At 46.0% G+C, this 23,938-nt stretch overlaps 1 protein-coding gene across 3 annotated transcripts; it reads right to left on the bottom strand.

Moving 5' to 3' along the window:
* Positions 1 to 907: 907 nt before the first annotated feature.
* On the bottom strand, positions 908 to 22,461 carry LOC125467665 (serine protease FAM111A-like). Of its 3 annotated transcripts, XM_048563811.2 has the most exons (6): positions 22,351 to 22,461; positions 21,678 to 21,742; positions 15,565 to 15,625; positions 12,436 to 12,497; positions 7,657 to 9,524; positions 908 to 1,288 (listed from the first exon to the last, which is right to left on the bottom strand). In XM_048563811.2, exons 2-5 carry the CDS (start codon positions 21,714 to 21,716, stop codon positions 7,677 to 7,679), a joined length of 2,010 nt encoding a protein of 669 aa, XP_048419768.2. In that variant the 5' UTR covers positions 21,717 to 21,742; positions 22,351 to 22,461; the 3' UTR covers positions 908 to 1,288; positions 7,657 to 7,676. The 3 variants fall into 3 exon arrangements, with proteins under 3 accessions (XP_048419768.2, XP_059495708.1, XP_048419769.2); XM_059639725.1 differs by having other exon boundaries at positions 908 to 9,524; XM_048563812.2 differs by lacking the exon at positions 15,565 to 15,625 and having other exon boundaries at positions 908 to 9,524; positions 22,351 to 22,455.
* Positions 22,462 to 23,938: the final 1,477 nt, after the last annotated feature.

Here is a 23,938-nt window from a genome sequence, read left to right as displayed (position 1 = left end):
GTTTGTAATGCACTTATGCCTACAGGCTGACATTTTTAAACAAACCAGGCCAGCAATTCAAGTTTGTTCTAAGTAACCATTGAAAAACATGGTGATGCACTGCATTTGTTTTACAATACTGTTGGGATGATTTCTGGGTTTGATTTTGACCCAGAAATTTTTCACTATACCACCACATGCAGAATATAATTACATTGCATTGATTCCTTAAAAAGAAATCTGACTTGGCCATCTGCCAGTGCTGATTTTCAATCTGCCCTTAACTCACCCCCTGATTGTCTCAATTTGAAAAATCTGAGAGCAAATAACTTCCTCCAATCAGAGCTTCAAAAGTAATTAGTCACATGTATATGTCTTGCAGTGGTTTGTGGAAATCGAGGTACTGATGTGCTCTTGTAAAAAAGAACTTATTGAAACTTTAACATATTTGTCACAAAAGTACAAGAAAAATATTGTATGCTCTTACATGCTGCTGTATCTAGAATTAAATGCTGTGAACATTTATTGTTCAAACTCCCTCAAAAACAAAAAGGAAACACCGAAGAACCACGTGCATCCTCTTCCCGAGCTTCAGTACATCTTGATATCCTGGTGCAGTGCTGAAGGAATGCTGTTTGGTCTTTCAATGAAGATGCTCAACCAAGACCCCACCTAGTGTTTCAGGTGGATACAAGAGATCCCAGGACATTATGTGAAAAGTAGCTGAGTATTCCCAGTCAAGATTTACCCTTTAACAGTCATTTATGAAATTGCTGTTTGTGGGACCTCACTGAATGTGTAAATTTGCCACTGCGTCTCCTTATACCACAGCACTGGCTGGCTCCAAAGCCACAAGACAAGATGCAAGTTCTTTAACATTAAATGTACCACAGACTAATGTTTGCTTCTAAAATAAAGACAAGAATAATTTTAATCAGGATTTTTTTTATTGCGACTACATGACCCAATTATGAGAGTTACAGAATAGCCAGGAATCCTTGTATCAAATTCTAGCAATTAAAAAAATCCCAGTTTGACAAAAATATTGCAGCGCCATTCAAGCTACGAATGAGGGCTTTATGAAGGGTTCAGGTCCTTTCTTTTGTGTTACAGAAAATAAAATGGAAATCTTTCCATTTTATGCGTGTGATGTTCCAATATTTATGTGACTTTATTCTCCCCAAGAAGACATTTACCAACCATCTGGCCCAGAAATAAAGACTTTATTCTCCGAAGCCGAGGCTTGGTCCCAGCCACCTGTGAGGAGTTACCACAGCAGTGATGGGAGTGCTACAATTGGTCAATGCCCCTACGATAGGGAAGAAAACAAGTTTAAACCATCTCGATTTCATGCACTTGGACAACACACAGCTGCCCATCCTACCCCTCCCCAATGAATATCTACTTGAGCAGAAGCCAGGCGAGGGCAGGACAGAACTCTCTGTGACGCCCACAGCCAGAAAGCTTCTCTGCGATCGTAAAAGCATGCACCAAAACAAACACTTGGCAAAGTTACCCAACTGCTGTAGTTAATGCTCCAAAACCCAGTTACTTAGCATTTCACCAGCGGGTGCTCATTCGATATATTTTGGCATGTGAAAGCAAGCATTTGGCAATCGTGCTTGATACATACAGGAACAGTCAGAGGGAGAATAAAAACGAAACAGGTCAGTGGTAAAATACATTCATTAATGTGGTACAGAGCCACACAGGTTTCAGAGATTGATTGCTTTAATTGAGACTGGCAAGGGGGAGTAGGGGGTGGCACATGACCGGTGGTTCTTTCTGTGATTTTGCCATAATTATTTCCATCAATTGTTCTTAGCACACAAGTGTTGGAGGACACAACCATCAGGCCTGTGATGCCTCCCATGGTTGTATTGCTCACAGATGTTCCAATCCTGGCCATCGCACCAGTGGGAGCGAAAAGCATTTCATTTAAACTGAAACGGTCTCTTTGGCATCAATACATAAATGAGGTGGGATGAAACTGTGGAGAACATACAGACCACAAATATAACAGAATTCAAATTAGTACTAAAATGGCACAAGCTGTTTTTTTTCTACAGCCATTTAATAAATCAGGCAGTAATGTTTCCCCTGGTCTGCATAAATGGAAAGGTTACGTTGCACATCCGAGATGAAGATTACAGTGAAGCAGGACTGCAGCCTCATTGAAGAGTTTTGCAGGTCCTAATGAGTGTGCGTGAGAGGAAATCAAAATACTGTGGGCTGCTGAAGATAGTACTTGGCACTTTTCTGTAATTAAACTTTACTGTACAAACCTACTGGAAAACATTTTGTTGCATCAGACACTGTGCAAACCAGCTGTAGCAACCTAGTGCAAGAAGGAATGGGTGTACAAAAGGGGACATTAACAAGTCCCACAGCTATCTCCCGAGCTACATGATTTGCAACCAGGGAGCAAATTCAGACAAATTTGTCTGTTCATTGTGTGTAGTTGCTTCTACAGGGTAGGATGAGGTGGTGAATCCCAAGATTTCAAAACTATATTTCCAATATATCACTGGGACAGGACATCATGTTCGAGTTGTCTGCTGAGCTGTGCCAATAAAATGTACAAAAAGGCATTGCTGTCTGTCGGAGGTAATACAAAAATCTCATTGCAATTTGACAATCAATGGGACAAAAACATTCAAAATTACACACTGATGCTCAGCTTTGTCAGTTCAAGCCAGACAAATGCCACATGCTAAACAAAGTCTGGCTAAAAAAAAAATCTGCAAATGCAGCAAAACAAAATCGAAATTGCTCCAGGATTGGGCAATGTCTTCTTTTTGTGGGGTGGGGGTGCACGCAGGTTTGAGGATTAAAAAAGTGTCTCAGAATTGACAGTTCAACACCGACCAAAAATTGTCGCTTGAACCCACTCAATCTTTGACCCATGTTCAAAGCATCAGGCGAAAATCAGCTTAAGAACCTGAGCGAGGTCGGCACTCCCAATTTCTAGTGTCGGAAAATTTCTAAAGAACAAGATAGGGGCTTAGCTGTGATCCAGGGTGCCCTCAAATATAGTCACCATCTCGGTTCACACAGATGGCCACTTTGAGTTTGCAAACTGTAATGTCTCCCACCCACCCTCCTCCTCTAACCTAGTTAATAAGGTAAGGTTCATTCTAAACTTTCTCCATTGAAAATAAGTTTGTTATTAATTTTATAGCAACTCGAACTAAGCTTTCTACTTTAGTACTGAGTGGATGTTCAGATAAGTGGGGCATGGATGCTAGGGCAGTTGCTTGCTCCTCCTGCAGAATGTGGCAGGTGGGAGACATGGCACACGTCTCCGCTGGCTACATCTGCGGGAAGTGCACCCAACTCCAGCTCCTTGAAAACCGTGTTAGGGAAATGGAGCTGGAGCTGGATGAACTACGGATCATTCGGGAGGCAGAGGGGGTAATTGAGAGGAGTTACCGGGAGTTGGTCACTCCTAAGACTCAGGACCAGGATAGATGGGTTACAGTTAGGGGGAAGAAAGGGGACAGACAGACAGTGCAGAGATCCCCTGTGTGCATTCCCCTCAGCAATAAGTATACCGTTTTGGATACTGCTGGGGGGGGGGGGGATGACCTACCAGAGGAAAGCCATAGTAGTCAGTTCTCTGGCAAAGAAGGGAAGGGGGCAGAATAGAAAAGTACTCATGGTAGGGGACTCGATAGTTAGGGGAATTGACAGGAGATTTTGTGGTCAGGATCGGGATTCCCGGAAGGTATGTTGCCTCCCCGGTGCCAGGGTCCGGGACGTCTCCGATCGGGTGCATAAGGTTCTAAAAGGGGAGGGCGAACAGCCAGAAATCGTGTTACATATTGGCACTAATGATATAGCCAGAAATAGGTTTGAGGATATAAAAAGTGATTTCAGGGAGTTAGGATGGAAGCTGCAAAGCAAGACAAACAGAGTAGTGTTCTCTAGTTTACTACCGGTGCCACGAGATAGCGAGGCGAGGAACAGGGAGCGGGCGCAGCTTAACACGTGGCTGAGCAGCTGGTGTAGGAGGGAGGGCTTCAGATATGTAGACAATTGGGATGCCTTCTGGGGAAGGTGGGACCTGTACAAGAAGGACGGGTTCCATCTGAACTGGAAGGGGACCAATGTCCTGGGTGGAACGTTTGCTCGAGTAGTTCGAGAGGGTTTAAACTAGTACGGCAGGGGGGTGGGAACCTGAGCTGTATACCGGAGGTGAGAGTTGATGCAGGTGAGGCAGTAGCAAGAGGTAGACCAGCTAGTGGGAAGGATTTTCCTGGGAAGGAACCAAGGGATCAGTTAAAGTGTGTTTGCTTTAACGCAAGGAGTATCAGGAATAAAAGTGATTAACTTAGAGCATGGATCAGTACCTGGTGCTATGATGTTGTGGCCATAACAGAGACATGGGTTTCTCAGGGGCAGGAATGGTTGCTGGATGTTCCAGGGTTTACAGCATTTAAAAAAAAATAGGGAGGGGGGAGAAAGAGGAGGGGGTGTAGCACTATTAATCAGAGATAGTATCACAGCTACAGAAGCTTCCACTGTCGAGGAAGATCTGCCTACCGAGTCAGTATGGGTGGAAATTAGGAACAGCAAGGGAGTAGTCACCTCGTTAGGGGTTTACTACAGGCCCCCCAATAGCAGCAGGGAGATTGAAGAAAGCATAGGTCGGCAGATTTTGGAAAAGTGTGGACGTAGTAGGGTTGTTGGAATGAGTGACTAACTTTCCCAATATTGATTGGAACCTCCTTCGAGCAGAAGATTTGAATGGAGCTGTTTTTGTAAGGTGTGTTCAGGAGGGTTTCCTAACTCAGTACGTTGACAGGCCGATGAGGGGAGAGGTCATTCTAGACTTGGTGCTCGGAAACGAGCCAGGGCAGGTATCAGATCTTGTGGTGGGACAGCATTTTGGTGATAGTGACCATAACTGCCTCACATTCTACATAGCTATGGAGAAGGAGAGGATTAGGCAAAATGGGAGGATATTTAATTGGGGAAGAGGAAACTATGATGCGATTAGACATGAGTTAGGAAGCATGGACTGAGAGCAATCGTTCCATGGTAAAGGCACTATAGACATGTGGAGACTGTTTGAGGAACAGTTGTTGCAAGTGATAAATAAATATGTCCCTCTGTATCTATGTTCTATAGGGTGCATACATGAGGATCAATGGTCGGCACAACATTGTGGGCTGAAGGGCCTGTTCTGTGCTGTACTGTTCTATGTTCTATGAGACAGGCAAGAAGGGGTAAGATAAAGGTACCTTGGATGACGAGAGCGGAGGAGCTTCTCGTCAAAAGGAAGAAGGTAGCTTACATTAGGTGGAGGAAGCTAGGGTCAAGCTCAGCTCTAGAGGATTACAGGCAGGTGAGGAAGGAGCTCAAAAATGGTCTGAGGAGAGCCAGGAGGGGGCACGAGAAAGGCTTGGCAGAACGGATTAGGGAGAACACAAAGGCATTTTACACTTGTGAGGAATAAGAGAATGGTCAAAGAAAGAGTAGGGCCGATCAGGGATAGCATAGGGAACTTGTGTGTGGAGTCTGAGGTGGTAGGGGAAGCCCTAAATGAGTTTTTTGCTTCTGTCTTTACAAAAGAAACGAACTTTGTAGTGAATGAAACCTTTGAAGAACAGGTGTGCATACTGGAATGGATAGAGATAAAGGAAGCTGATGTGCTGAAAATTTTGTCAAATATTAAGATTGACAAGTCGCCAGGCCCGGACCAGATTTGTCCTCGGCTGCTTTGGGAAGCGAGAAATGCAAATGCTTCACCACTTGTGAAGATCTTTGCATCCTCACTCTCCGCTGGAGTCGTACCTGAGGACTGGAGAGAGGCAAATGTAACTCCTCTCTTCAAGAAAGGAAATAGGGAAATCCCCGGCAATTACAGACCAGTAAGTCTCACGTCTGTTGTCTGCAAGGCGTTAGAAAGGATTCCGAGGGATAGGATTTATGACCAACTGGAAGAGCATGGCTTGATTAAATGCAGTCGACACGGCTTTGTGAGGGGCAGGTCATGCCTCACAAACCTTGAGAGTTCTTTGAGGATGTGACTAGAAAAGTTGATGAGGGTCGAGCTGTGGATGTGGTGTATATGGACTTCAGTAAGTCATTTGATAAGGTTCCCCATGGTAGGCTCACTCAGGAGGTCAGGAGGAATGGGATACAGGGGAACTTAGCTGTCTGGATACAGAATTGGCTGGCCAAGAGAAGACAGCGAGTGGTAGTAGAAGGAAAATATTCTGCCTGGAAGTCAGTGGTGACTGGTGTTCCACAGGGCTGTGTCCTTGGGCCTCTACTGTTTGTAATTTTTATTAATGACTTGGATGAGGGGATCGAAGGATAGGTCAGCAAGTTTGCAGACGACATGAAGGTTGGAGGTGTCGTTGACAGTATAGAGGGCTGTTGTAGGCTGCAGCGGGACACTGACAGGATGCAGAGATGGGCTGAGAGGTGGCAGATGGAGTTCAACCTGGATAAATGCGAGGTGATGCATTTTGGAAGGTCGAATTTGAAAGCTGAGTACAGGATTAAGGATAGGATTCTTGGCAGTGTGGAGGAACAGAGGGATCTTGGTGTGCAGATACACAGATCCCTTAAAATGGCCACCCAAGTGGACAGGGTTGTTAAGAAAGCATATGGTGTTTTGGCTTTCATTAGCAGGGGGATTGAGTTTAAGAGTCGTGAGATCTTGTTGCAGCTCTATAAAACTTTGGTTAGACCGCACTTGGAATACTGCGTCCAGTTCTGGTCGCCCTATTATAGGAAAGATGTGGATGCTTTGGAGAGGGTTCAGAGGAGGTTTACCAGGATGCTGCCTGAACTGGAGGGCTTATCTTAAGAAGAGAGGTTGACTGAGCTCGGACTTTTTTCATTGGAGAAAAGGAGAAGGAGAGGGGACCTAATTGAGGTATACAAGATAATGAGAGGCATAGATAGAGTTGATAGCCAGAGACTATTTCCCAGGGCAGAAACAGCTAACACGAGGGGTCATAGTTTTAAGCTGGTTGGAGGAAAGTATAGAGGGGATGTCAGAGGCGGGTTCTTTACACAGAGTTGTGACAGCATGGAATGTGTTGCCAGCAGCAGTTGTGGAAGCAAGGTCATTGGGGACATTTAAGAGACTGCTGGACATGCATATGGTCACAGAAATTTGAGGGTGCATACATGAGGATCAATGGTCGGCACAACATCGTGGGCTGAAGGGCCTGTTCTGTGCTGTACTGTTCTATGTTCTACAATGTTGTTGGGAAACAAGGATACAGATTTGTAGACACTAACCAAAGAAAGCCTCGATTATTTCCCACTGAGCATTTCTCTAAATCCACTCTCACTGTCTGGGATGGCAAGTTTCCACATTTGAGGAGCAAAACCTTATTAAAAAGCAAAGCAAAAGTCGCCCCTCATACATTTGCTTTAACATGGAGCTCTGTAGTGTTTCCCTCCTTTAAACTTGGTTGATGCACATTGTCATGTCACCAAACAAAGTTACCCGTATTGTTCTCCACTGCTAGACAACAAACCCCTTTAAAAATCCAAGCCAGATAGTGGCTGCTGGACAAATTGCTAAATTCAAGCAAACTACATGGTCACTGGGTTGATTCTTCAGGTAATACCCACCAGAGAGAAAAAAAAGAAAATTCATTTGTACCTTTCCCATCCATTTGATGTAACTTTCTTAACCAGTACACCCACCTTGCTCCATAACCTGTTCCCTAGCCGTCTACATCTCGCATTAAAAAGTGCTGTAGTGTGGCGATTAGCTGCTCTGACTTTTCTGTGGCGGCAGTCTGGCTCTTGCTAATTATATCATGGAGAATAAGCGGGATGGGCCTTCCAAGTTCAATGTAGAATTTTTCTGGGTCTTTATTTTTTCTATAAATCTCCCCACCGCAGTGCAATGCAACCAGGGAGCCCTCAGAGTTAAATATCGGGGAGCCTGCAGCACCGTAGTGAAACTCTGTTTTGTAAGTGATTACATTCGAGTATTTCAGTCTATTGAAAGCTTGACTTGCAATCAAGACCAGCTCGTGCGTGTAATCCTCAGCTTCTTCTCTGGCAACCCCAGGTCTCAAGCTTTCCAGATCTGGCGTTGTGTAACCAGTTGCCTTTGGGTACCCAGTCACAACCACACAAGGGCAGATTTTCTTTTTGTCTCCTTCAGGGTGCCCAGTAATATACAGGGTGCCAGTCTGAGGTGGGCTGGCCCAGAGCTGTAGCAGGCCTGGGGTCCCGGGGCTGGTCTCGAGCTCCAGGACGGCGTAGTCAAGCGCCTGGTCGTAAATCTCCAGCCAGGCTGCCAGTTTCAGCGGCTGACCCTTCCTACCATCCTCCTCATAGCCAAAGAAGACCTCAGAGCAGTCGCGGACCAGAGTGGGCCAGGTGCCCGGTGCAGCGCCCTCTGTCATCATTTCCACCACATGGTAGCAGGTGAGGAGGTACCGCTCACCCAGGATGAAGCAGGTGCCACTGCCCAGAGCGGCCGAGCTCTTCCAGGTGACACAGCCCACGCTGGAGAGGCGGCCCGAGATGCAGCGGAAAGCCCTGGCAGGCACCGGCGCCAGGGCCTCCTGGTGGTGGCGGTTCAGGTACTGCCGCTCCGAGATGTTGTCCAGCTCAGCATTCCTGGACACCAACTGCTTGAACCTGGAGAGGGAGGCTCGGCGGGCTTCCAGGTGCCACCTCGGCAGCAGGCAGCGAGCCCCCTCATGCCCCCGGTTGTCCGGCTCCTTCCTGGCCAGCCGCACAGCCGATTCACCAGCTCTGGGCTTCGGGCTTCTGCCGCCGTCGTCAGGAGCAGCCTTCCTCCTGGGGCCGCTCAGCTCGACCTGGAAGCTGCGGCCGTGTAGCCCATCCACTGTGTTGTTGAACTGGATCTTCCTTGGTGGGTCCACCTTCTCCAGCAGCTTGTGGCTGTCGTCCTCTACCTTGGCGTCGAAGCGGCCATCACTGGCCAGCGCTTCCCGGATGGTCTCCCCCTGGAAGCCCAGGACGCAGAGCTTGGTCTGCCCGTGGGCAATCCGGTCAGACAGGACAATCCTCTGGGCACTGTTGCCCGCGCTCCTGCCACTCGGCTCCACGTAGAAGAGGACGTGCCTCTCGCCACGCGGGCACTCAGGGGGCATAGGGTGCTCAGACCCGCTGCCACTGCCCTCCCGGATCTGGGTCCGCAGGAAGAGCAGCCGGAAGTGGGAATGCTGTGGCAGGTAATGGCACCGGATGTCCAGGTGCACCAACCCTCTCAGTGGGCCCTCCCCGTAGGCCAGGATCGTGTTGTCACTTTTCACCTTCTCTTCAAAGTCACAGGACGTGTTCAGCGCAGAGAGTAACGTGTAGCTAGGATCCGCGGTAAATGCATACTGGATATTATCTGGGTCTCCGCACACGCTAAAAGTGAACTCTTTCTTCTGAAGGCTTTGAACCGCACACTTCCTGTTTCTATACTTGTTCTTTGGACCTCTCCCATTCTTTGGGCTAAACTCCTCAGCATAACTGCCTGCTTGCAGTTTGCTTTCGTCCCATGAGTTATAGTCATCCAACCTTTTGCTTCGGGCATCTTTCATCTGTAGAGACAGCAATTTTTTTTTAATCATATTGGATGTGTTTACGCTATTTTTCCTCTCTTCAACTCACCCAAGTTATGGTTCACCTGGCATTTTCCAATTTACTATTTCCCAAGTGACTGTTCTTAACCTACAAGCCTCAACCCTAGCACGTCACAAAACATCAAAAACCAATACCATTCTCTTCAACCAAGGTGCATATACTGTCCATTCAATAGTAACGTACATCAAATTTGTAGAGAGACCTCAGATATATTTGAGAAAAATAGGGTTGCAAAAGTAGGGGATTTAAATTTTCCAAACATTGACTGGGTCTGCCACAGTGTTGAAGGTTTGGATGGTGAGGAACATGTTAAATGCGTTCAAGAAAATTTTCTTTATCGGTATGTAAATGCTCCTGGAAGAGGAGTAAAGCTTGACCTTCTTTTGAAGTATGGCAGGGAAAATGATTGAAATGTTAAGAGGGGAGCACTTTGGGACCAGTGATCATAATTCTATTAATTTTAAAATAGTTATGGGAAATAAGCCTTCCATAAAAATTGAAGTTCTTAATTGGAGGAAGGCGAATTTTATTGGTATGGGACAAGAACTTTCAGAAGTTGATTGGAGTACACTTTTCTCAGGTAAAGGCATGACTGACAAGCCCTCAAAATTATGATAACAAGGGTTCAGAGGCATTATGTTCCTGTTAGAAGGGCAAGGCTGGTAAAGATTAGGGAACAACAGATGAATAAAGATATTGAGGTTCTAGTCAAAAATAAAAAAGAATCATATATTACATATATGACAATGGAATCAACTGAATCTCTTGTAGAGTATAAAAGCGTAAGGGCATTCTTAAGAGGGAAATCAGGATGGCGAAGAGAGGATATAAGATAGCCTTGGCAGATAAGGTAAAGGATAATCCAAAGAAATTCTACAATTACATTAAGAGCAAAAGAACAACTAGAGAGACAGTAGGTGATAGCAAGAACTGCCAATGCTGGAGTCTGAGATAACACAGTGTGGAGCTGGAGGAACACAGCTGAAGAAGGGTCCCAAACTGAAACATCAGCTTTCCTGCTCCTCTGATGCTGCCTGGCCTGCTGTCTTCCTCCAGCTTCACACTGTGTTACCAGAGAGAGAGTAGGGCCCTTAAAAATCAACAAGGTTATCTATGTGTTGAACCTCTGGAGATGGGAGAGATATTAAGTGAATTTCACATCAGTTCTTACAGTGGAGAAAAAACAAGGAAGGCTAGCAAACTCAGGGAAATTAACATTAATGTTTTGAAAATAGTTCACATTATTGGAGGTGAGGTGCTGGAGGTCTTAGAAAACAAAGGTAGTTAAACCTCTGGGACCTGATCTGGTGTATCCCAAGGTGTGGTGGGAAATTACGGAGGAAATGGCAGGGCCCCTAGCATAAACGTTTATATCATATATAACCACAGGTGAATTACTGAATGACTGGAAAGTGGTTAATGTTGTACCTTTATTTAAGAAAGGCTGTAAGGAGAAGCCTGGCAACTATAGATTTGTCAATCTGACATCAATGATGAGTAAGTTATTGCAGGAGATTCTGAAAGATAGGATTTATACACGTTTGGAGAGGCAAGGATCAATTAGGAATCGTCAGCATGGTTCTTTGAGAGGGAAACTGTCTCACAAACTCGATTGAGTTTTTAGAGGAAGTAGCTAAAACATCGATGAGGACAGAGCAGCAGATGTTGTTAATTTGTACTTTAGTAAAGCCTTTGGTAAGGTTCCGTATGGTGGACTAATTAGTAAAGGTAGATCACAGGGGATTCAGGGTGAGCTTGCCAATTGGATACAAAATTAGCTTAATGGTAGGAGACAGAGGTGGTAGGGGTTGTTTTTTGGACTGGAGGCCTGTCACCAGCAGTATTCCACAGGGATTGGTGCTGGGTCCTCTTATGTTCATCATTTATTATAAACGATTTGAGAATATAGGTGGCACAGTTAGTAAGTTTGCAGATGACACCAAGATTGGTGGTACAGTGGGCAGTAAAGGTTATCTAAGATTACAGAGAGATCTTGGTCAATTGGGTCAAGGGGCTGAGGAGTGGCAAATATCAAGGTGGTGCCTTTTGGTAAAACAAATAAAGGCAGGGCTTATACAATTAATTGCATGACTCTGGGTTATACAGCAGAAAGCTAGGTGTGTTCGGGCACATAATTCTTGGTCCACATGTGATGCAAATTTCAATGTGGTTAAGAAAGCATTTAGCATGCCTGCCTTAATTGTTGAGAATTTTGAGCATAGGAGCTGGGGACAAGATGTTGATGTCGTACATGTGTGTAGTTCTGATCGACCTGTTGTAAGAAGGATATTATTAAACTGGTAAGGCTTCAGAAAAGGTTTATCAGGGTATTGTCAGGATTGGAGGATTTGAGTTATAACGAGAGGCTGGAGAGGCTGGACAGGCTGGGACATTATTTCCACTGGAGCGTAGGAGGTTCAGGAGTGACCCTGTAGAGGTTTATAAAATCATGACAGGCACAGATAAAGTGAATTGCACAGACTGTTTCCCTACGATGGGGGAAAAGCCTGCAGCAACAGGCAGGTGTTTGTGAGCACCATACGGGGCAGCTGCTCGAAAGACTAGTGAGGCGTTGTGCCGTGACTTTCGTTCCCAAATCTCCCCCGAAACTCTACCTGCTGTGTTTCTGTTCTAGTCCAAATAGACACATCCCTTAAATTTCTACCCCCACAGTATCTCCACCCGCTACCTCCATCACAATTAGAGATCACCGGAGCATCAACGATAAGAACCTGCACCAATCCCCAAGTTTACACAATGCAGAGGGCCTCCAGTTTGGGCCCCCAGGGCCAATTTGGAACCAAAACAAAGCCACAGCCATAAACTGGGATTTATAATATTCCACACTCATTCTTTCTGGAGTTGTACCTGATATTCCTGGTCGTTGTTTTCAGCACCAAACAAAGCAATCCGAACCAGACAATCGGTCTCTGGAAGAAATGAGAATGTAATGTATTTGGAACAGTGAGGAAAAGCTGCACGCACTCGACACAGAATAGAAAAGACTGGACATGGACAGTTGGTCAAGAAATAACTGACTTCAGCATCATCCTACTCCAGAAGGCACTAACCCAGTAATTAGCATTCAACTGTCAAAAAGTACAGTCTGTACCCCCTCTGAAAACACCCGAGAGGACATCAGATCCAAGAGTCTTAAAGTGGGTATTGATGGAAGAGTCAGCAGTCCAATCTACTCTTGTTCCTGTTCTAGGTCACTGGTTATGGCTTAAGGCTGCAAACCCTGAACAGTTGCTCCCTCTCTAGTCTTGAAGCAATGAAGTCTGAAATCCTGACCACAAGTTCCAACAGGGAATGAAAGGGAGAGAAAAGTGTCACTGGCATTTCACTGCTGAAACAAAAATGTTACTAATGCTTAGAATGGTGACACCAGTCAGGTCAGGCACCCATTCAGCCAAGCTTGGCCACAGTTACCCTGCCAACCAAGCCTCACTCTTTTCTCATGCAGTGTAAACTGCTGCTCCCTTTTCCAATTTCTGCTCCTGTCTCTGTCCTGGTGAGTGCGAGCCAAAAGTCTTTTCTCTAAGCATCTCTCTTATGCAATCTGGAGATATGGTCTGTAATGCACATCACCAGCTGTTTTGCAGGTGGTAACAAGCTCATGGGTCAGAAGTTATGGGTTTCATTTCCACTTCACTTCATTAGCCCTCAATCTAGTTAACTTAACAGGTACTACCTTCTCATTGATACTAATTTCTTCCAGTTCCTCATTTTCACAAGTTCATCAGTCGCCCAGTATTTCAGATTTTCTGTACCTTCTTCTGACAAGACAGATATGAAACTGTTTCATTTCTCCATTTCCCTGTTGCCCACTCTAACTGTCCCATATTTGTATGTGCTGATCTTTTACTCGATCAATACTGTAAGAACTTTTATACCACACTTTTATGGAATCCTAGAACCCCTACAGTATGGAAACAGACCGTTCAGTCCAACAAGTCCACACCGACGCTCAGAGCACCCACCCAGACCTACCTACTAATCTACGCATCCCTCAACACAACGGGCAATTTAGCACGGCCAATCCACTTAGCCTGCACATCTTTGGACAGTGGGAGGAAACCAGAGCACTGACAGGAAACCCACACAGACACAGGGAGAATCCACACAGACAGTTGCTCGAGGGTGGAACTGAACCCGGGTCCCTAGCGCTGTGAGGCAGCAGAGCTAACCACTGTGCCGCCGTGCCACACCTCATGTTCCTCACTAGTTTACATTGAGAGTTATACAGTACGAAAACAGACCCTTCAGTCCAACTAGTCGATGCTGAACATAATCCCAAACTAAACTAGTCCCACCTGCCTGATCCCAGCCCAAATCACTCCAAACCTTTCCTATTCATGCACTTTTCTAGATGTCCTTTAAATTAACTGTACCTGCATCCACCTTCCTCTGGTAGTCCGTTCTGCACTTGAACCATCCTGTGTAAAAAAATTTACTAATGTCTTTTAAAAATCTCTCTTCTCTCACCCTAAAAATGTGCGCCCTTGTCTTGAAAACCCCCATCCTAGGGGAAAAGACAACGACCATTAACTCTATCTATAGCCTTCATTATATTATTGTAATATAATTGTAAACTTCTATAAGGTCGCCTCTCAACATCCTATGCTTCAATGAAAAAAGTCTCAAGCCACCCCGCCTTTGTTGAGAACTCAAACCTTTAATAACTCACAAACATCCTGGTAAATCTCTTCTGAACCCTCTCCAGTTTAATAATATCCTTGCTATATAACCTGGCAACTAGAACTCTCATTCTCTTATCTCCGTCCTATTCAGTTTCTTGGCTCTCCATTGTCGGGTTCTAAATTTCCCTCAGTCCTCCTCCTCACCACTTTTTCTTGCATCCTGAAAAGCCACTTTCTTTGACAAAATCTAATCTTTAATTTCTTTTGATAACTATAATTGACTGAGCTTTCCCTTGGGTGTCAGCCTTACCGGAATCAATATTGGTTGTAGACCATGTAATATAGTCTTCTTTAAAGAGTAGTCAATGCCTGTCTAATATCAAAGCTTTGTGCACTTTCCCAATCCACTTTGTGCTTCCAGTACCTCTAATTTCCTTCCTTCAGATTGAAGGCCTTAGTTTCACAATGAACTATGCTGCATTCAAACCTAATAAGAAATTCTATTTGTGGTCACTAAAGATTCTTTTACAGCAACTTATTAATTATCCTTCTCTCATCACACAACAAAACAGACTGATCCATAGCTCAATCTTCAATGTACTACACAAGAACCATATCTTATACTCACTCCCTTCTTTGCTACCACATCTTGTTTTCCTTTTTGCCAATCCCTCCCACATAGTGACCATTCTTCCTCCTGTAAAGCAGAGCCACTGGTAGGCTCTGACTGAGGGATTAATGCCATCACCAAATCGATTAGGGTGCAGGACTTACTGGCATTCTTGCACTAGCAGCTTGGTTCTCTCAGGTTGCCTAGCAGTCACCCATTTCCCTTTCTGCCTCCATGCTCCTAGCCTGCCACGTGACCACCTCTCTGAACCTGCGGCCCACACAGCTCTCGGCCACGCAAACAGTGATTCCAGTCACTGCTGGAACTCAAGTTTCCTTGGTCGGGGACACTCTTCCCACCTACTATAGCACACTCTTTCCACCAAGTGATCAAACTGCCCTGCCACCTCTTCAAGTTACTTTAAGCAAAGTCAAGATATCTTAGCCATTAATAAACCTTTCCATTAATAATAAATTCAATTAATTAGATGCAAGAAAACTGAAAGTACCTCTGCCACCTGTGCACCAAATTCACACACGGCTCTAATTCTGTACTCACTTGATCTATGTCTCCCACCAGTTTCTAAACCTCCCTCGAAACAAGACCAGCTGTCTGGAAATGCTGAGCTCACTCCTGTACCTCAGTTCTGATCCAGGACCCCATTCCTTTTCCTCCACCCTACCCCTCCCCACCTCATCACTCCCATTCCACTCTAACAGGCTTTTGTCTCTGTTCATCTCCTACCTTGCTTTATGCTCCTGTTGAGAGAATGTCCATCCTTCCTGGGGCCGGCTGCGTCCTGAGGCTGCGTAAAACAAGGATTCACTGTGTGTTACTCAAGCAGGGAATCACTCCGACCCAAAATCAAAATCCACTGCAAAACCTTGTCCAAAGCTGTGAGCGCCGAGATTAGAAATTTTGCCAAAACATTCCAGGCCTTGGGCTTTCAGTCATCAACCTTTGTCAGTCCAAGCCCCTTCTGTCATTGGCAGTCACTAGTGAGTATGAATGTTCACCTACCCATTGGTCATGGGTTCTGTGAGTCCTTCCGCAGCTGATCAGCCCAATCCTGCAGCAATTGGTCTTCTGTCTCGAGATCATCGGCGTTCCTTTCTCTGGCTGTTGTTCCGTATTTCCTCTTTTCCACTGGCTGTTCTCAAAGAATTGTGGCCCGTCATAAAGGGGCTTCTTCCAAGTCAGTTTCTCCGGATCAACGGTCTCCCACGCGTTGACATCTACATTGCATTTCTTCAGCAAAACCTTTAAGGCAGGTATGAAACACTTCCTTCAACCTCCTCTCGTTCGAATACCTTCCTCAGGGTGCACAAGGATGGTACGCTTTGATAGTCATAACTCAGACACCCTAAATTACATGGCTGGTCCAGCAGAGTCGGTTTGAGATGATCATGCCTTTGATGATGATCAGCTGCTTCAAGCACTCTGATACAGAGGATCCAGATCAAACATCTAGTACCTTATGATGGCATGTATATGTAGTCCAGGTTTCAGAGCCACACAAAAGAATCAGAAGGATGACTGTGTTACAACATGGATCTTGGTATCAGTACGGCTTCCATGGTCAAAAGCTCTCATATTTGGGCAGTGGTGCTCACAGATTAGATGCGGTATTGGATTGCCATATCGCTGTTGGTGCTAGCTGAGTGCAAGTTTCTCAGGTACAGGAGGATTTCAAAGGACCTACCCATTGATCTTAATGGAGGGATGGACCGGAATTTGACCTGCGACGGGATGAAGGCTTTGAGTCTGAGGCTAATTCTTTACTTTGCTGGCATGGCAATGACCGAGGCTTTAAGATTCCCTTAAGACAGCAGCAGAGATGACATCCACATACTCAAGTCCCACAGCGAGGTCAGTGTCAGTTTCTTCTTGGATTTCACCCGGTTGAGGTTGAAAGGTTTTTGGTCCATCCCGAAGATAATGTGCACACTGCCAGGAAGCTTGTTCTTGGCAAGAAGAAGAATACTAACGAAGAAGATGGAGAAAAGGATGGGGCCTTTTATTCATTGACCTACGTCAGTCTGTGAGCCCCTTCCAAGCAAATGTATTCAAACATCTGTAACTTGTTAAACAAGAAATTGAAAAAATGAACCAAGTTTTAGGAAGCGTATTTAAAAGGTGATGTTGATAGTCAAAAAGTAAGATTTGAGCCAAGATTTCTGTCCTTGCTATTCCCACTCCCTACAATACATGAGCCTTCTTATGGGGCACCATGGAGCTGCACGGTAGCTCAGTGATTAGCACTGATGCCTCAGCTCCAGGGTCCCGGGTTCAATTCCAGCCTCAGGTGACTGTCTGTATGGAGTTTGCACATTCTTCCTGAGTCTGCGTGGGTTTCCTCCCACTGGCCAAAGAGGTGCAGGTTATGTGGATTAGCCAAGGGAAATGCAGGTTATAGGGACTGGCTGGTGGGGCAAGTCTGGGTGTGATGCTCTTCAGAGAGTCAGTAGGAACTTGTTGTGCTGAATGGCCTGTTGCCACACTGGAGGGATTCTCCTACAAGTACTTATTCTTGGTAAACTATGGGATCTATGAGGCGTAGCCCTTCAGTGACTCAAAGGAGAAGCAACATCTGGCCCGAAAGAAGTGGCAGCCCATTTTACACAAAGCAACGTCCAGGGCACTGCATTCAAAAACAAACTGAAATGTTTGCTTAAATTATACACTGCAAATGTTATGCCCGAGTACAGCGATTAAACTCAGCAAATTGTCAACTGCAACAAAAAAAAATTTTAAAAAACAACCCCAGTTGTGAGAAATGCCCACAAGATCAGGCGTGAACCTTTGGCTGAAAGTTACTCTCGTTTCCAGGTTGGTTTGCACACAAGACCATTTTCAATTCTAAACACACGCACATGCTCCTACAAGCCCCAGACTGAGTTAGCGAAAGGCAGGCTTCAGGTTGTCAGTATCCACAGAGCACAGTTCACAGCCTCATTACACAATGCCAGCAGAAGGAAAGGGCTTCAGTAGCACATTACTACGCAGGTGTTCAACAGCTAGTCCTGTGGACAAGTCGGAGTTCAGCAAGAGAAGATGGGACCGTAGGAACATCGCGATACCCTCCTCAGACGAGTTAAATCAGCTGGGAAGAGAAATTGGAGAGTCGGTGCTAAGTTTCTTCAGACATTGCCACTGGCCAGCACATTGATTTGTTTTGGTTTACTCAGGGAACATGGACTGTAACTGGCTGATTAACATTTTCTGCCATCCACGTGAGGATGGTGAGCTGCTGTAGTCCGCTTGATGCAGGTAAGCCCACATCGCTATTAGTAAGTGAGTTCCTTCACCCTGAAAACGGCCATATCGTTTCCAACTAAGATGGTGAGTGGCTTAGAGGGGGACCTGAATGCGGTGGTGTTACGTATCTCCTGCTCTTAACCTTTTAATGTCAAGGTACTCGTGGAAGGAGCTGTTCAATTTCTGCAGTGCATTTTTTTTTTTAAATGATATACGTTGCTGATACTGAGCATTGGCAAACAGAGTGGATGCTTGTGGAGGCAGTGTGCCAATCAAGTAGGCTCCTGGATGTTGTCAGGCTTCCCAAGTATTGTTAGAGCTGTACCTATCCAGGCAAGTGGGGAATATTCTATCACACTCCTGTGCCTTGTAGATGCTGGACAGGCTTCTGGAAGTCAGGAGGTGATTTAGTCATGGCAGAATTCCTAGCCTCTGACCTGCCAGAGTATTTTTAACACTAGTCCAGTTCAAGGGAATAATCCGTATGTTAATGGTGAGGGATTCAGTGATGATAATGTCATTGAAATGTCAAAGGGTGATGGTTAGACTCTATCTTACTGTAGATTGGCATTGCCTGGCATTTGCACGACACTAATGTTTCTTGCCACCACTTTACCAATGACCAAGAGTAGGCTGACATGGTGGTAAATTGACTGGGTAGGATTTGTCCTGCTGTGTGCATGCAGGACATACCTCTGCAATGCCCGGTGGCAATTCAGAACTTTCCCACTTCAAAAAATGTTCACAAAGACAAATTCACCAAAGAAAAGCCAACTTGGTGGAAAATCTAACGCAGCAGCAGTGATACCAAGGAAGGTCCTACTCACCCAGAAGTTAACGTGTTTCGCTCAGAACATGGCAGCATGGTTACATTAAACCACTACCTTGAACTGCTCTGTAGGGAGCTGGTATCATTGAGGTTTACTGGCCTCCTTCTGCGCCATAAATGACCCAACAACGTGCTCTGCTCACATTGCTAGGTGTCCTTTTTTAACTGAGTGTTATGTTGTTACTCTTGTGAGAGTGCCAGAAAGGGTTTTGCTTCTCCAATAATAAAATGAGCCATAGTTTGATGTGAGCCAATCAAAATCCTATGCCGTGACAAATCAGCATAGTATCATGAGTGAACAACAATGTAAAGCTCAAAACATCAAGAACTGCCTCGTGAGATCATTCCTTCCTTAATGAGCACTCGGGCTGTGATTAAACTGGAGAATATCTGAAAGATGATGTTTTGGACAGGAAGGAGGCAGTGGTTAACATCACTGGGCTAGTAATGCAGAGGGCCCTGGGCACTTGGCTCCGATCCTACCACAGAACCACTGGCCTCTGAAATGACATTGGAAGTCACTCAGTTCAAGGGCAATCAGGATTCCACAGAAGACATTGACCTTGCTTGTGATGCCTACATCCAGTGAAAGAGTAAAGCTCAAGATGCAAACACTAAAAATTAAATGGTTTACCACTGCACAAAGGGGGCCCATTCAACCCAACATATCTACCAGTACCACTCTAGAAGAATCCAATACTTGGCCCATCAATCCCAATTACCTTCATTGCCCTTTTTTCCGAAGGCTTGGCTCCCCTGCTTGCAGGGAAGGTGCAGTGATCCGCTTTCGCTGTCCCAGGTTCACAAGAACAAGAGACCACTTTTGGCATTCAACTTAATTTGTGGATTATCTGCACTCTTAACACATTCTAACTTTCTTGAGATAACACAGTATGGAGCTGGAGGAGCACAGCAGCCAGGCAGCATCAGAGCAGTAGGAATGTTAACATTTCGGAGTGGGATCCTTCTTCAGAAACGTCAACTTTCCTGCTGCTTTGATGCTGCCTGTCCTGCTGTGTTCCTCCAGCTCCACACTGTTATCTCTGAATCCAGCATCAGAAGTTCTTACTATCTGAGTGAGTTATAACCTAACTTTCTTGCGTCTGGATTCCTTAATAATGTTGCCTCACAAAAATAATCCATTGTTTCCATTGACTTGCCAGCCTCAACAGCTTGCTTCTTGACCTCCACTACCCTCTGCACAGGTTTCACCCACTTCCACTGTCCCCGTCAAACAACCCAACCAAAACTTTATGCCCAGCCACCAAAATTCATGCAGAGAGAGAGATAGAGAGAGGAAGGTATTAAGACAATTAAGACTAAGGAGAATGTGGAATATTACTTCAACACCAATTGAGATAGAAATGCCAGGACAGAAATGAAAATTTGTGGGACCAAAGTACAAATGGAAAAAGCTGTCAAATCAACAACAAAAACAGGTGTGGGGACACCGTAGCTTTCAGGGTTAATTCCAATGGGCTCCTCCCCTGTGCATCCTTCCCAATCTTCATGGTTTTACCATAATTCCACTGTGTTCACTGATCAAGGTTGACAATTTTACAGCAGACTGCCAGCAGCACTTGATTCAAGGGTTGGAAGGTTTTCAGGGGATTGAGGGAAAGAATCCCCAGACAACTAACCCACATTTTATCTCACTTTTTCCAACAATTGGAAAATAGATTTTAGAAATAACGTCGAGCTGATGAAGTGTGAAAAGAATAATAATTTCAAGCAGTGGTGGGAGTTGGTCAGTGAGGTGGGAGGAGCGGATTGGTGGGAGAGAAGGCGGACAGGTCATGGAGGCGGGGATGAGGGGAGGAAATAGTCTTTGGATGAGGCTGGCGGGTGGGGAGATTTCGAGGGTGGCAAAGTCCACATTGAGGCTATTGAGTTGGAAGCTCCCGAGGTGGAATATGAGGTGTAGCTCCTCCAGTTTCTGGGTGGTGTGGTTGTGACACTGGAAGAGGCCCAGGATGGACATGTCGTTCAGGGAGTGGGAGGGGGAGTTGAAGTGATGCAATGAATTGGATATGAAAATAGAAGGTGAGGTTAGTAAGTTTCCCAATGATTGAAGGTGTAGTAGCCAGCCAAGAAGGTCACCTCAGAATGCAATGGGACATTGACAAGGGCCAATAAACTGAGGAGTGGCAGATGGAGTTGAGATTAGATAAATGTGAGGTGCTACATTTTGGAAAGGCAAATCAGGGCAGCACGTATACACTGAAGGTTGTGGGGAGTGTTGCTTAATAAAGAGACGCTGGAGTGCAGTTTCGTAGTTCCATCAAAGTACAGCCACCGGTAGAAAGGATATGAAGGAGACATTTGGTGCGCTCGCCTTTATCGGTCAGTGCAGTGAGGATAGGAGTTGGGAGATCACTTAGCAGCCATATAGGTAATTGCTTCGGCCGCTTTTGGAATACTGCAATCGGTTGTGGTCTCCCTGTGGGAGGACGGATGCCGGCGCAACATCGACGGCCGACGGGCCTGTTCTGTGATGGATGTATGTATGTATGTATGGATGGAGGTATGTATGTATGTATGGATGGAGGTATGTATGTATGTATGGATGGAGGTATGTATGTATGTATGGATGGAGGTATGTATGTATGTATGTATGTATGTAGCACAGAAGATCCACGAACGACAAACAGCAGTGGCATGGGACCCAGTGGGCAGCCATCTGAAGCTAGGAGCCACCACCAGGATGAGTTCCTAGCCTGGCAGGGGGAGGGTCAACAAACCAATTGAGAGAAGAGAATGAGAGAAGTACCGTAGGGGTCCTGCTGCCTTCATCGCTGGAGGAACTCATCCTACGATCCTGGCTGAATCACGGTACTGAAAGGCAAACGTGAGAGAGTGTCTTCTTATTAAACCACCAGGAACCCTCGCACAAAGACAGAATCAACACCTCACACAAGACACTACACAAAAATTGCAATTCTGCTTCAGAAAATATTATTGAAGCAAGGGATTGGAGGTGTTGGGTAGGGGAGGGGGAAGAGATGGAGACAGAAGGGGGCCACAAGGAGTAATGCGGGTGGAGGAGGAATAAGGCGGTTGGAATGGGGAGGTGCGGTGAAGGGGGCAGCAAAGGGGTGGGATATAGGGCAGGAATGGTGTGGGGGGTGAGGTGGGGTATGGCACAGGAACGGTGTGGGGGGGAGCAGGATATAGGGCAGGAACGGTGTGGGGGTTGGGATGTGGGGCGTGGGGCAGGAACAGTGGGGGGGCGTGGGATATAGGGCAGGAATGGTGTGGGGGGTGAGGTGGGGTATGGCACAGGAATGGTGTGGGGGGAGCAGGATATAGGGCAGGAACGGTGTGGGGGGTGGGATGTGGGATGTGGGGCGTGGGGCGTGGGGCAGGAACAGTGGGGGGGGCGTGGGATATGGGGCAGGAATGGTGGCGGCGGGTGGGGAGGACCTGCCCGAAGCACACTCTACCTTTCCCAGGTGTGTGGTCCCCAACCCAGACTCACTGCTTCTACCCTCGGTCACAGGGAGAAGCCTGAAGCCGCAGGCCCAGACAGGTGACGTCAGCCCCGACGGACCCCGCCGCCGATTGGTCGCTGTTGTCATGTGACCGATGGAATAGGCAGGGTCTGATATCTACACCACGTCACTCAACAGGCAGGTGAAAGATCAGCGCGACCTCATCCATAAAGAGACTCAATCCCAGCGGCGCCCGCTTCACCAAAGGCAGTGGCGTAGCGGTTAACGTCAGTGTGCTGGGAATCAGCGCTCAAGTAATGGTATATGGTTCAGATCCCACCGTCTCCCTCTCTGATGCAGGGTCTAGGCCCGAAACGTCAGCTTTTGTGCTCCTGAGATGCTGCTTGGCCTGCTGTGTTCATCCAGCCTCACATTTTATTATCTTAGCATTTAAGATGGTCTTGGATTCTCCAGCATCTGCAGTTCCCATTATCTCTGAGTCACTTCCAGTCTGCCCGTCGAGCAACGCTGCTCTAAAACGAGCACAGACCCCAAACATCAGCTTTCCTGCTCCTCTGATGCTGCTTGGCCTGCTGTGTTTATCCAGCTCTTCATTTTGTTGTCACAGAAGTATTCTCGTCCCCTTTCCAGTACCTGGCCCCTTGTACCTTTAGGTAGCACAAGCTCACATCTCCATAGTTTTTAAAAGAAGTACATACGGGAAGAGATAGTGGGAACTGCTGATGCTGGAGACTCTAAGATAACAAGGTGTAGAGCTGGATGAACACACCAGGCCAAGCAGCATCAGAGGAGCAGGAAGGCCATGTCTCTGAGGCTGCGGTCCAACTGTTGCAGATGGAGCTGGGTGATGGATGTTTAAGACTGGAATGGACACAGTGAGCAGAAAGCTTAATAACTAGAGGACACTAATTTTTGAAACACATCAAAGCAGCAGAGGTGACAAGGGGATAAAAAGAAAACGAAGTTGTTGTCATCAGAAATGTACTGTCTGATTTGATAACAACCTGTAAGGGGAGATGAGATAACAGATCGTACTGGACTAGTGACCTACAGGTGCAGTCTAATGTTCTGGCAATACTGGTTCAAAACCCACCACAACAGCTGGTAGAATTTAAATTCAATTCATAAATAACTCTGGTAGCCATGATAATTACATATAAAAATGTGGGCATTGGAAGTTATGGCAATGGTAGCTCACACAATAATTAGAGTTCAAAGAATCCCTAAACTGTAAACAGGCCACTTGAGTTCCCACAGAAGGACATCCCACCCAGACCCATCCCTGTATTTCCCCTGGCCAATTCACCTAGCCTGTATTGTCCTATTCTATGTTTCTGTTTTAACTATTGATTATCATTATCAATTACTTCATACACGAGGGGAGTGTTAAAAGAACCACACACCAACACTTCCAATGTTCAGATAAGCCAACATAAAGAAAACTTCCCAAAGCAATTGTTTCTGGTATCATCTGCACATTCCAGTCATTAAAATTCCCACCCATCCCTAATTGCCTGGAGAGGGTGTTGGTTGAGCCGCCACAATCCTTGAAGTGTAGGGAGATGCCATGCTGCTAGGG

This window comes from Stegostoma tigrinum, chromosome 34, assembly GCF_030684315.1.
Source record: "Stegostoma tigrinum isolate sSteTig4 chromosome 34, sSteTig4.hap1, whole genome shotgun sequence".
Taxonomy (NCBI): Eukaryota; Metazoa; Chordata; class Chondrichthyes; order Orectolobiformes; family Stegostomatidae; genus Stegostoma; species Stegostoma tigrinum.
This window is presented reverse-complemented; position numbering and strand designations above follow the sequence as displayed.